General features: G+C 43.4%; 1 protein-coding gene across 3 annotated transcripts in view; it reads right to left on the reverse strand.

Moving 5' to 3' along the window:
- SMARCAL1 (SWI/SNF related, matrix associated, actin dependent regulator of chromatin, subfamily a like 1) overlaps positions 1–11,629 on the reverse strand; it is a 32,093-nt gene extending 20,464 nt beyond the window's left edge. For 2 of the 3 annotated variants that reach the window (XM_066323008.1, XM_066323006.1), the window contains exons 1-7: positions 11,540–11,629; positions 9,752–10,712; positions 8,988–9,038; positions 6,094–6,354; positions 5,494–5,544; positions 2,596–2,776; positions 1,485–1,635 (exon numbers count right to left, since the gene is read on the reverse strand). In XM_066323008.1, coding sequence (XP_066179105.1) covers positions 1,485–1,635; positions 2,596–2,776; positions 5,494–5,544; positions 6,094–6,354; positions 8,988–9,038; positions 9,752–10,622 — 1,566 coding nt within the window. In that variant the 5' untranslated portion in view covers positions 10,623–10,712; positions 11,540–11,629. Of the gene's footprint in view, positions 1–1,484; positions 1,636–2,595; positions 2,777–5,493; positions 5,545–6,093; positions 6,355–8,987; positions 9,039–9,751; positions 10,713–11,468 lie in introns of all 3 variants that reach the window. The other variant, XM_066323007.1, reaches the window with a different exon arrangement.
- Positions 11,630–13,675: the final 2,046 nt, after the last annotated feature.

The raw sequence follows: 13,675 nt of genomic DNA on the forward strand, positions 1-13,675 counted from the left end.
CTGCTGACTACAGAGTACCTTGCCCCTTCCCACCAGCTTCCTATGGCACCTTGACTATAGTCACTCAGTGGCCTCAGCACAGAAAGCCAAAATAGATCACTGATATTGCTAAGATGAAGAAAATTTCTGCCAGTTTGGTTTCAGAGACATCACAAAAGCTTCTACCATTACAGTTAAAATACATCTGTACAAGAATGAACTGAGTGGATTACAGACTATAGTATGTTTCACCTTCATAATTTCTGTGACACATTTTTCTTACATCTGCATCCATCACATACTCAAAAATCAACCAGATCTCTAAATTAAATGTCCTAACGAAACATCTCCCACAAGAGCCTCCTGGGCAGCTGGGAGTAGGGGAAGGAAGAAACCAAGCACTCAAGGTAAAAAATACCAAAAACAGACAAAAATGCCTCATATTTTTTAAATCTCCTGAAGCAGAATGTAGAAGTTTACTTGCAGTTGCCCAATACTTCAGGAAACTGGGGCCCAAATAGTTCCTGGAAGATATCCCACAGAAGCAATGGATTCAGGTTTGGTGTTGTTCCACAGGTCTATAGACCTTGAGATTTTAAGTATGAGGTGCATCACTTCCTTTTTCAGTAAACAACTTTATTTTCTTTTCACCCTGCATTTTGCTGTGCTACTGGATATCAAAACACACACCAAGACGCTCTAACAACCTGGTTATAGCACAAAACCAGCAAACCTAAATCAATACTTTTCTCATCAATTTCATATTCCAGGAAAAGCTAAACTCCCACCTTCTCCTTCTCTGGAAAGAATTTACTGACCTAAAAGCTTTGGCTCACCTTTTTCTCCCACAGTGAACATTGCACTAGCCTATGGCAACCCAACAGTCTCAGTGTAAAAACTATGGCAGTGATTTATTTCAAGACACATTTCTCAACCATACAAGCTTTCTTGGGCTTTGACCAACATTAACGAAGTACTCAGAGGAGTCAGCAGCATACACTGGACAGGCCAAAAGACATATTATGGCAGACACTTAATGATGATGATAATGGGGCCTTGTGAACAGAGTGGACAATCCCAGCATCTGGGCCTCTGTTCCAGCCAAGAAACTGGCAAATACTGCTACGATGGGCTCCAATACAAGACAATTGCTTGAATGTAACTATTATCTTTGACACTGATGAGTAAAATGCCCCCTTAGAGCCAACTGACTTGCAGGAACAAAGTTAACAGAGGGTCAGAGGACACACTTTCTCTAGATGTCCCTCTTCCCACAGATCAAAAGACTACAAAAAGAAAATCAGCCAAAAAAAAAAAATTATTAGGCATATACCGTACAGTCAACACCAAATAATTTCCCACCATCAAGTTTCTAAATCAGTACAATTTTTTTTGTTTCTTTGCCTTAATACATTTAGAAGGTGAACTTCTGCAAAGCACAATACAGTCTAACCATCACACAGGCCCTTTACTGACCCCCTTGCACATGCCCAAGCTCACAGTACCTCTTCCCACGTAAACCTCACAGAAGAAGGAGTGACCACCAGCAAGGGCCACTCCTGCCGGTAATAGGCAGCAATGCAGATGGCCTGGATGGTCTTGCCCAGGCCCATGTCATCTGCGAGGAGCAAACGTCCATTCCTGGAAATTGCAAAACTGGGGAAAATAGAGAGGGAAAGAGGAGTCAAGAAATGGGTTACTATCTGGCAACCAATATGATCTCAAGTCATGACTGAGCTTCTAATGTGGATCACCTGGAAGTGATCTTCAGTAAACCTGCATTTTCTCCCTTAGTCTTCATATAAGGGAGCAACTCTCACAAATCTCTCAAAGCTTGGAAGCTCCTGACCAGAGTGGTTCAGCCCAGTCCTCAGAGATTTTGATTTCATATGAGAAGCAGTCTCACGACCTTACAATTATTTTAAGCATATTTTTTCCATTATATTACTCACATGTGTTCCAGAGTTCATTCTGGCAGAGCTAAGAAATTATTACTAAAAACAATAGCAATTTAAGACCATTAAGTACAGACTGTCCTGGACTGCATATTGAAATCAGTAACTAATTGATCATATATGATGGAGACAGGGACATTTAAATTTTTAGCTGTACATATAATTTGTAATTTTAAGTCTTTTAGGGTTTAGGGTTTGGGTCCCATTTCCTGGTCCCTTCCCATGCATATTTAATATTCAAAAAACAACAACAACTGAAGAGATGCACTTGGGGAAAAAAAACAAGTACCTTACAAAATAAAAAATCATATGACAATTATGTACATACTGAATCACAAAACAGAGATCACAGATGTATCATTTGAACAATTTTTTAGAATAGCAAAGTACTACTTTCCACCTGATTCATGATGAATTCTATCTAGAAATAAAACAGATGTCTCACTCAAAAATAATTTAAATTTTTTTTAAAAAAAATTAAAAATCACAAACAAACCATGCTACACCAAACAATCAAAAGCCCAAAGTGCCAAAGTATAACAGACCCACACTCTAGAGAAATGCAGAACCCTGCATGGACAAGAAGGAAATCTGGGCACCAACATAAACTACACAATTCTAGACAAGGACTAGCACTTAACAGCACACAAAAAGGACATACTTCACACCTTCCCGCTGAAAGGGCATGAGGCTCGTCACAATTTTGGAGTCCACTGCTGAAAGGTCAGCATCAGGAATGTCTGTCTGTGATGGAGATCTCTGGAGTTGAGCAGCAAAGGTCTTAATTACTGCTTCTGGCAGTGGCTCCACTTCTACAGACATGAGGCTCAGCAACACTTTCACTGCAAAGAACAGAGTAGTTTATTATCTGAAGGGACAACATACACACAACTTACATTATGGATCTCAGGACACAACCCTCAACCTCGCCAAAAATGTAACTTCCTATCCTGAGACAGTTCACAGAAATCATGGTGTCATGCACAGGTGTTGGTTTAGCCTGGCCTCTTCCCTAAAGTCTATTTCAGAACCACATGATGAATCACATCTCCACCTGAAACTCTGATGCCATCATTCAGAGGTGACTGCTACTAATACAGCTGGAGCTGGATTTTTCATGCTGAGGGCAGTTTAGGGCACACTTTACTCAGAAATCAAAGTACAGATTTGGACAAAAGAGCTCCTGAAGCCTAGAAAGCAGGGACATCTTTATCTTGACCTTGGGATTCTGTACCTCTGACATTCCCACTGAGCCAAAAACGCCACAAGTGACCCAAGACAGTTACCTAAAGAATATCATTCATCTTCCATTTTGGAAACTCTCTTCTCCCTCCTGTTCCCTGAATTCACACAGTTGGGCTCTGCCTCCACTTTACCACATTTATTTACTACACTGGGTAGGAAAGGAGGAAGCACCTCAAGACTCTGAAAAACAGCTCTTGTACCACCAGCAGCAGCACTCCAACCACCACCCTTCAGGAGCAAAAGCACCTCCCTGCTCAGCTGGTGGCCACTGCTGTTCTCCTGGACAGAAGCACCTTACAGGCAGCCACTTTGGTTCCTCAGCACTACTGTTCCTTCACCCACGAAGCCTCACAACTTTACCTTGCTAGCTGGACTAAGGGGATCCCCAGCATCCATTATGCCAAGACCTCAGAGCCTTCACCTTTTCAACCCATGCATCACAACAATCACAGCATCTAGCCAATTCTCCCCCTGGACGACCTGATTTTAGTCTCCTCCAGCAGTCTCTCTATCCCATCCTCTCAAAAATAAAACTGTTTCTTTTTATTCCAACAGTTAATTTCTAAGAAAATAAACACTGGTTTTAAACACACAGTGAGCTGTGACCAGGAAAACTTGTTAATAATTTTTGTCCAGTGACTATAAAATCAAAGACATCTCTGCACTAGGAACAGAAATGCAGGTGCAGATTTTTATTGCAGGAAGCATCTTCTTTTTTTCTTTAGTAGTCTGTTTGTATATGAAGTCCAGAAGACAAAAAAAAAAAAAAAACTGCTTGGAAAAACAACTAAAATAAGAACTCACTATATCAGCATTAAATGCACCAGAATTCAGTTAGGTATTTTTGTTTCAGTTGTCTCCAAGAGGAAAACAGCAGGATGGACCCCTGCCATATAAAGGGGGAAAGCAATTCCAAGAAATATACATATGAAAAGATTTCCATTTGTGGCTGGGTAATGACCAAACTTTTTAAACTCTCCAGTTTAATTTCTACTTCTTCAATAGCAGGAACTCTCACCACCCAAAGAACAGCACAAGCTTGTTATTACACTCACAGACCGAGCTATGTGTTAGCATAATTGCTACAATTTGCTCACTGATAATTCTGTTGCTATTGTTCTGTACATGAGCTGGGAGAGTGATTAAGATATATCTGCCACCAGCATGATTCATCCAAGAGACAGTTTTTAGTGAAGTGACCTTTATAGAAAGATGACTGAGCAACTAGGCAAAGAGACATTAACCTCTACAAACAGTTCCCAGCTAAGAGATCTCTCTGCTGGAAATGGCAACCAGCCTTTCTAAATTCTCTTTTTTTAATTTTGATGTAGGCAAATGAATAGGCAACAAAGCAAATGCTGTTCCTCTAAAAGGCACGTGCTGGAATCCTCAAATGCCCTCAAAAATTACACTCTGCAAGACTCACGGAAATTTTTTTTCCTTTCCTCAAATCTGTGGGATTCTGAATACCTCATGCAATGTGTACAACTGCCAGCCAGCATGACCGAGGCTAAGACAGACTAGGAGGTGATGTGTCTGCTCAGACTGCCTGGCACATGCCTCCGGATCAGCCCTTGGCATGTACAAAAGGCCTTTTGACCAAATTGTGAGTGATCATTAGCACTCACCAAAATCAGCAATGTCAAGATTCCTGCCCTGCAGTTTCATAACAGTCTCCTCCAAGTCACATTCACTTGTTTTCAAGACCTGGCCTTCTAACACAGCCCCATCACAGGGCTTTCAGCCCTACAGCCATTACTAATGTTATTAAGACATGCATCATAGAAGCATGCATTTACTCAATTATTAAACATACTCTGGTATCCCGTGGAAGCAGGAGCCCATGCTGGAGAAAAACTGCTCTGAGAAACAGCATTTCAGCTCTGAATCACTAACATTTCCTAAGGATGTGCATAGAGCACCTGGCTTATCCTTCTGGAACTTACTCCAACCAAATTCCACAGCCACAAACACTCTCATGAGCACCAAAGCACACACAGCATGCCGACTGGGCTGATAGATAATAGTTATAATACTTAGGACTTGTGTAATACCATTAATCTCAAAGCACTCTGTAAACTTAACTGAACATAAAAACCTGAGAAGCAGATGTGCTAGAAGCATGCTGCAGAGGCTGGACTGTTCTGCAAAGTTGCATCTATTAAAAAAGTAATCACACCAAAACACAGCTCTGCATTTCAGTTTGGCAAGTCACAGTTTCAGCAGCATTACACAGATGCATAAAGGCAAAAGGCAACAGACAGAAACTCATGCACAGAAAGTTCTCCCTCCCTGGAAAAATGCGGCTACTCACTTAGTTTGGGGTAATCCTCCAGCAGGAAATTCCACCTTCTGGTATTCATATCTGCAATAATTACAACAAACACTGTCATAAGTCTCTTTTTAAAAAAGATTGAATTCTCTGTCCATAAGAACATGTCAATCTACCTATATCCTCTGCATTTCAGAACCATTTTAAAAGGATTGCTAGCTTGATCATAATCAATTCTCCTCTGTTTGCTGTCATGTTAAGCAAACAGTTTGGAGAAGATTTAAAAGTATGACCACACATCTAGAAATGGTTAATATCATCAGAGCAAGCCAAGATCAGCTCTCCTGATGAACCAAACTCCAAAATTCCAACACAACTCACCTCATTTACAGTAAATGTAAATGTAATCATGCTGAGATCTGAAATATCACCTTGGCTAACAGGCCCAGAAGAGGATATGTTCTGCCATGGGATAAAGCGCTGGACACAGATATAACACTAAACTAGAACTACAAGATCTTGCAAAATCTTCACCAAAGCACATTCTCTTACACTTTTTCAGAGGGATGTACTCTCACTACCTCTCTTCTGTGAAGCAAAAGCAGCCCCAACAAGGTCATTAATTAACAGCAGGAGACTCACCATAATTTCTGGAATCCATCTGTTTGAACACTCCAATCACTTCTGCAGAATACCCAATATCAACCTCAAATCGCGAGCGAGAGATAAGCACACATTTCCCTCTGACAAGGGCTGAGGATTTCTTCCAGTTCTTACACATCTTCAAGAGGGATTTCACATCAACCCCACTGCCAACAAAACGAGAGCCTGATGCCAAGCCAACCACATTTTCTCCTTCTAGTGGTGCCAGAATTACTGATGAAAGTTGATTGGCTGCTTCCACTAGGGAGAAAAGCATAGATATAGAAAGGGGTTAATAAGAAAGAACACACACAAGTTTAAAAGGAATGATGAATCCCTGCTTTCATTCACAGGGACAAAGAATAGGGAGAGCAATGGCCTGGAGGAGCAGGTTGGTGGGATTTTCCACAGAGAATACAGCAGGGGCCAAGGGAATGTGATAATAAGTGAACAAGGCTCTGTCCAGCACTGTGATTGCACACATAAGCTCCCTCTCTGCCAGCAATCCTAAAATGTGGTTCCCTAGGCCTGGGCAAGCAATCTGCAGAATCACATTTAACAGTAAATTGCACATAGCCATACAGTGCTTTCACTCAGAAAATCACAGGGGCAGGGGCATGGTGATCAATAGCGTGTGTCTGAAAAGGTGGGAAGGTGTTTCTGGAAACAGCAAAGGAGAAGGATTTAAAAATATCTGCCTCCTGCCTCACGTCAATGTCTGATAGACAATCCGTCTAGGAGGAATGCTGTGTATTCACAATGCTGTAGAAAGGAATCTAGTCCAAATTTCTAAATATCTTTTGTTACAATTTAAGTTCATTACCCTTTATTCCATGTCTTACAGTTAGACTTGCACTTCCACCCAGCCATCTGCACTCCTGTCTTACCCATCATCAGCAATCACCTCTGTCACCATGCAAGGGCATGGAGAGAGGAGGGACACAGCATTTTACAGATGTCAGCCTGAGAACACAGCTATCCACAGTAATAAACATGCCACTTCTCCCTGTGTTTCTCTACCAGTCTATACCAATGTGTTGTCTTTATTATTATTATAACTGAATTCTGATGGTTAAGGAATGGGAATACAATTTCTTAAAGTTTTTACAGCACCGAAGTAGTGAAGTTTGTCCCTAAGCCTTCACCTCACAGATACCACAATAACACAAAGAGTCATGAACATCTCCAGAGTCCATTAGACACAAAAGCAGGGGACCATTAAGCACACTCTGCCTCCAAATACTTGTGGGAGGCAATTTCCCCTCTCTGGCAGCTGTTTAGAAAAAAACCCAGGTGAATCCAGGCCTCTGAGCACTGAGCTGCACATCATGATCCACTCTACCTAAGTAGTCCAGAAAACTGATACACAACAAAAAAGTACAAACTTTAAGTTCAGCGGTCAAGATGTGAAAATGGAGAAAGAAATTCAGACAACTTCTTCCTAATCAATTAATAAATAAACCATTTGGGTATCATCCAAATTTTATCCTTTATTTTAAAATAAGCGACTTCCTGAAAAGATCCAAGCACTTAAGATTTCTACTCCAAATAAAAAGTTTAAGAGCACTCACTGAAAACAATTTTTAAATTACAGGGACTGGAAACCACCAGTTTAAACCTCCTCCTCCCAATGTACCAAGCACAAGATTTTAGATGCTACTGGTTTAGCATTATGTAATCAGAGGTCACCTCAACAACTAAAATGGAAAGAAATTAAGGGGGAAAACCCAGTATTTTACTCTTTATTTCAACATTTGTTTCTAGGCTTGACTGCATGTTTAATTTATAGTACAAAGAAAAAAAGAGGTGATTATATATTATATAGTACAAAGACGAAAAGAGGACCACATTATTCAAAAAAATTAAATTACAAGTAGAAATTTAAAAAATAATTGTTTTACATTTTCACTTTTTCAAGGCCCTTCTAAGTTAGTTCCCTTTTCTCAGGCTTTTTTTCCCCAATTTCACAGGCCAGTGTTGGTCACATACTGTCTTCACTTGTAAACAGGAACCTTCCACAGAGTACTCACATATTTCATAGCTTTAAAGAAAAATGCCTGATTTCACAAAACCATTCTCTTCATTTGCAAGCTCCTTGGTACAGAGATTCTGCTCTCATCTGTACTTGATATACTTCAAGCAAGCCAACAGCATTTAAATTATAAATGTGTGGCAACCCACATGGGAAGCTAAAACACCAGCACTCAACTGTGGTTTTTTTAAAGTGCTCAACACAGGCCTAATTCTGTTCCCACTGAAATCAATAGTGATTTATCACTCACTTCAATACAGTGTGCTTTTGAAAAAGTCTACCTGAAGTGTTTGCCTCTATAATCTCTCAATCTTTGCAGAATAAGGTGACAAGAGAGGGAAAAATAAGAAAAACCCACCCTTATTATACCAAAAAAAAGGCAAATTCATTTTCAGTCTCACTCAAAACCCTGGAGAACTACCCTTTATCCTTTTCTGAGACACAAAATTAACAATAAAAGTGTTTATATATAAGAGTTATTTAAAAAGAAAATACATTAATGGACCCAGAAATTAAGCATTAGCCACTGGAACACACAGTTTTCAAAACAAATTCAAAACAAGTACCAGTACAGCACCATAATATTCTTATGATCTTATTGGTTGCTGAAAAATTCAGTGGTAGAGAAAGTACAACCTGTGCTTGGTATTTTAATTACATAATAAATTAATTTACTTCTCATCAACTACGAAGTATCATAAAGAGTGTTATGAGCTAGATGCCTAAAAGATGGGCATTATCTTTAAGTAGCACTATTTTTATTACTCAAGACACTAACAAAGCTAAACAATAACTACAGAAAGCAGGAGAAGAAGGGGGTGCCAAGATTCTGCTTGTTTTTTATCATTCAACATTTACTCACAGAGACTGCTGTAATCTTCCATGCTGAAATTCCATTTTTTTGTAGCAGGATCTAAAGTAGGGCAAGAGTAATAGGGCAGAATATGAATCATTTGGGGCAGAAAAACAGTGATGGTGTGAAATGTTCCCATGAAGTAAAAGCATTCAATCTACTCATGCAAACTTTTTGCCACGCATCTGAAAAACATTTATGCCCAAGTTTACAGCTACATGACACCAGAAAAAGCCATGGGAGCCAATTTCCTACCCATATTTATACTAAGACAAGAAGAATTCACAGCCATTCACAGGGATCAGCAACACATGAGGGAAAACAAAAACAGAATATAACAAATAAAAGTAGGGGTAAAAGATCAGAAGAAAGACAAAAGGGGGAGACTCCACTGCTTTCTGTAACCCAGGAAACAGAATCAGCTCATAACTCAGAACTATAGCTCAAGTGACTCCTTTTCACATCCCAATTTATGAATAACTTTGCTTCCTTCACTTCCAAAAAACTCTGACCAGCTAAAGCCACTGAACTTCTCAGAGCGCTGCTCATAAAGCAAGACTTCTGACTTCTTTTGTAAATCCAACCTCAAGCTATTTACGTCCAGATTTTCTATCCAAGTTAATCTGTATTTACTTCTTTAATCCCCCATTAATACCATATATTCCATCCCAGCAATACGTACACTGGTAAGAGTAAGTAGCAACTACAATAGCAGCAGATGCCAAAACTTCAACCCAATTTAAAACAGGTAACAGCAAACAAATAATTCTTACCATAGGCTTTGCTTGGAACCTTTTTGAACACAGCAATAAGTTCAGCATTATACCCTATTTTAACCTGGAATCGGTCTTCCCCATATTTCACACATTGTCCTTTTGAAACATTATTTGCTTTCTTGGGGGAGGCAGTTTCAAAGGCAGAGCCCACACCAGCAGAGCTGGTCAGCTTCTGCATCCCACCATTGGCCTGAGAGACAAAACCTCCCCCTGTTCTTTCTGTTGTTCTGTTTAAGTTTATCAGCATTTCTGAATCACTCAGGGCAGCACTGCTTGCTGGTGAAACATATTTAATGGCAGATTTGTTCTGAGTTTGTAAATCTTTACTACCATCAGGGTGCCCGTTATCAATGAATCTTGGATGAGGTGGCTCTGTGGGGCTTTTGAAAGCTGGGTAGCATTTGGGCTGCTGGAATGTTCCATAGTTAATTAAAGTGTGCTGTCCATGTTCCTGGCTACCAGCATCCAAGTAATGTTTATGGGAATAACTCAGCGAATTTGGGATCATTGCAGGAACCTGCTTAAGGCCACTTGCTTGTTCCGTGTCCTCTGAACAACTCTTCTGCTGCTCTCTGTGTGAGCCAGCCATCTGTTGGTTTGCAGTGTAATGGTTATAGCCTTTCTGGAGACAGCTCTTCTGCTCCACAGCCGTGTTTGGACTCTGTCGGTGCTGGCTGGTGAGCCCGACATGATTGTTTTCTTCCTTTGAGTTTCCTGGATTGCCCAGACTCTGTTCTTTCTGCAGAGGTGCAGCAATGCCCACGTGCCCAGCCCTCTGGGCTGCCAGCCTCTCTGCTCTCCGAGCCAAAGCCAGCCGGCGGTTCTCCTCAATCCTTCTCTTTTGCTCCTCTGTGAGGCCTGATGACATCTTCAACAATTTCAACAACAAATCTGTACTAAAGCTACATTGGGAATTAATCGCAGAGGCACCTGCTTCTTTAGAGGAAGGAAGGCCAGGCTGCAGGGGAAAAAAAGAGCGCAAATTATTATTGTATTGATAACTTAGTATTATTAATGATTGAGTATTACTGTAACTGATCGTACACAAATCTAGTAGTATAGCAAAGCTGTCACACCAATGCTGAGCCATTATCAGCAAGTAGATGGTGACAGACACTGATAAGGCCTTGCATGCCAGTCCTGCATAGATAAAACATATGGGAAAAGGAGAAAACTCCTATTCCACTACAGTTCTGAGTACTGTTCTCTGCAATTCCCAGCAGAACTAATAAAATAGCAACTCACGGGGACACCCTGCATTGCAGAGCCAGCCCTGCAAAGGTACATGCAGGCAAAGGATTACATCCCTGCAGTCTTAGGTGGAAGTGTGTCTTGTTTTGGGTACCTATTAGCAAAGATGAGACGATGCCCATCTTCCCTGTTCACCTTCCTGGGTATCTCACAGAGCATAGCAGATACGTGCTGAACCCCACAGAACAGGGCCAGCTCCTCCTGGGAAACCTCCACTCGCAGGTCACAGACCTTCAGACAGACGCGAGGGCCTGGCTCCTATGGCATCTCCCAGCAGCCCGCCGCGCTCCATATGCTCCCTGCTCCACATCATGCGGGATGTCCACCCCCTCCGTTCCTCACCTCCCTGCGGGCCGCTGGAGTCACCCTCTGCCCCTTCCTCTCCCATGAGCCGGGCAAGCTCCCGTACCAAACTTCACAGAGCTCCCGGCCCACCCTGTCCCCCGGGTCCCCCCACCACCACCCGCCGGCTCCAGGGCCCCGGAGGTCAGGCCTTGTTCCCCGCCCGTCCCGGGGGCTCCCCCGCCTGCTCACCGCCGGCGGGCACGGTCCGGAGCGCCGTCGAGGGACTACAGCTCCCAGCAGCCCCTGCGCTACTGCCCGGCGGGACCGAGCGGCCGGGAGCACACAGCACGCCGGGAGATGAGAGCGGCGCGCGGGGCGTGCGGGGCTCTGGGAAATGTAGTCTTCCGGTCGCGGCGCCATCTCGGGGGCGCTGGCGTTCCGAGGGGTAGCCGGGACTCCGCGGTTGTCCTTGCCCTCGCTCAGGCCCTGTACGGTGTGCGGGGATTCTGCAGTCTATCCCAGGCTGAAGCCTTGCCCCCGGGAGCACTCAGCGCTGTACGGCCGGGGCGAACACCGGTAGCCGCCCCTGGTGTGTGGGTCTGGCACGCCAATGTGTGCTGTGCCTGAATGGTGACTGAGCGGGGAGCTGATGTGTGAGAAAGGGCGACGGCACTTGTCAGCAGTGAGGAGGGAGTCTGCCTCCGCGGGTTAGGAGCAGAAGCTGGCATTGGTGCAAGGCTGCTTTGTCATTTTTGAATACTGCTGGTAGGTTGGAAAAGACTTCTGAGATCATCGAGTCCAACCTGTATCCAAACACCACCATGTCAACCACACCATGGCACTGAGTGCCACGTCCAGTCTTTCCTTAACCACCTCCGGTGGTGGTGGGATGGTGACTCTCCACCTGAGGAGCCCATTCCAATGTCTAATCACCCTTTCTGTGAAGAAATTATTTTTAATATCCAACCTAACCCTCTCCTGGTGCAGCTTGAGGCTATGTTCTCTTATCCTGTCCCTGGCTGCCTGGGAGAAGAGCCCTACCTCCACTGGCTACAGTCTCCTTTCAGGTGGTTGTACAGAGTGCTAAGGTCTTCCCTGAGCCTCTTTTTGTCCAGGCTGAACACCCTCAACTCCCTCAACAGCTTGTCATAGTACTTGTGCTCCAGACCCTTCACAGCTCTGCTGCTCTTGTCTGGCACCTCAGTGTCCTTCCTGAGTTGGGGGGCTCCGAAATGCTCACAGCACTCAAGGTGTGTCCTCACCCGTGCTGAGTACAGAGGGACAATCACTGCCCTGCTCCTGCTGGCCACACTATTGCTGATACAGGCCCGGTGCTGCTGGCCTCCTCAGCCATTTAGGCACAGCTGGCTCATGTTCAGCTGCTGTCAACCAGCACCCCCAGGTCCTTTTCTTCTGGGCAGCTTTCCAGCCACTCTGCTCCCATCCTGTAGCACTTCCTGGGGTTGTTGTGGGTGAAGTGCAGGGCCTGGCACTTGGTCATGTTGAATGTCATACCCTGACATGTGTCTCAGCCCATTCATCCAGCTTGTCCAGCTTTCTCTGCAGACTGACAATCCAGCCCAGCCTGGTGTCATCCACACATATGCTAAACTTTGTGGTAAGCTCAATCCTTTAATCCAGATTTCCAGTAAACAGGACTGGGCCCACCCAACACTGATCCCTGGGGACACTACTAGTGACCAGACAGATGAGGGGATGTGTCTGGAGGCTGGAAGAGGACAGATGTCAGGGCTTTCTACAAGCAGAACACAGAAGAGGACACAGGAAACTATGGGCCCATTAGTATTACTCCAGGTCCTTAGAAAGTAGTGTAGTCTTCCAAGAAACTATCACAAAGCAAATGAAGCAGGTGATTGGGAAAGCCAGCACAGATTTACTAGAGGCAAATCATGGCGGATTAACCTGATCACCTTCTACAGCCAAATGACATTTTCTGTCTGCATGGGGAGAGTAGTGATGGTTGTTAACCTGGACTTCAGCAGAATATTTGATCATTTTTCCCATGGCCTCCTCATGGATGAGTTGACCAGATACACTGGAGGGGGTTACCTGTAAAATTGGTAGGAAATTGGCTCCCAGTCCACAGCAGAAGGCAGCAATCAATGGGTTTTATGCAGGCTGGCAGCCTGTCACAAGTGCTGTCCCTCAGGGAGCAATACTGGGTCCTATGCTGTTCAAGAAATTACACCTGAAGATATTTCATCTTGATATGAATTGGACAATTGGACAGGGTGATAAATAACCTCATCTAGGCTCCCTTTCTCACAAGGGGTTAGATCAGATAGTCTTTCGAGCTGCTTTACAATTTGGCCTCGTTTTTGATTTTGTGAACATCTTTGAAAAATTGCGATTACGCATATCTAC

This window comes from Sylvia atricapilla, chromosome 7 (genome assembly GCF_009819655.1).
Source record: "Sylvia atricapilla isolate bSylAtr1 chromosome 7, bSylAtr1.pri, whole genome shotgun sequence".
NCBI classification, from domain to species: Eukaryota; Metazoa; Chordata; class Aves; order Passeriformes; family Sylviidae; genus Sylvia; species Sylvia atricapilla.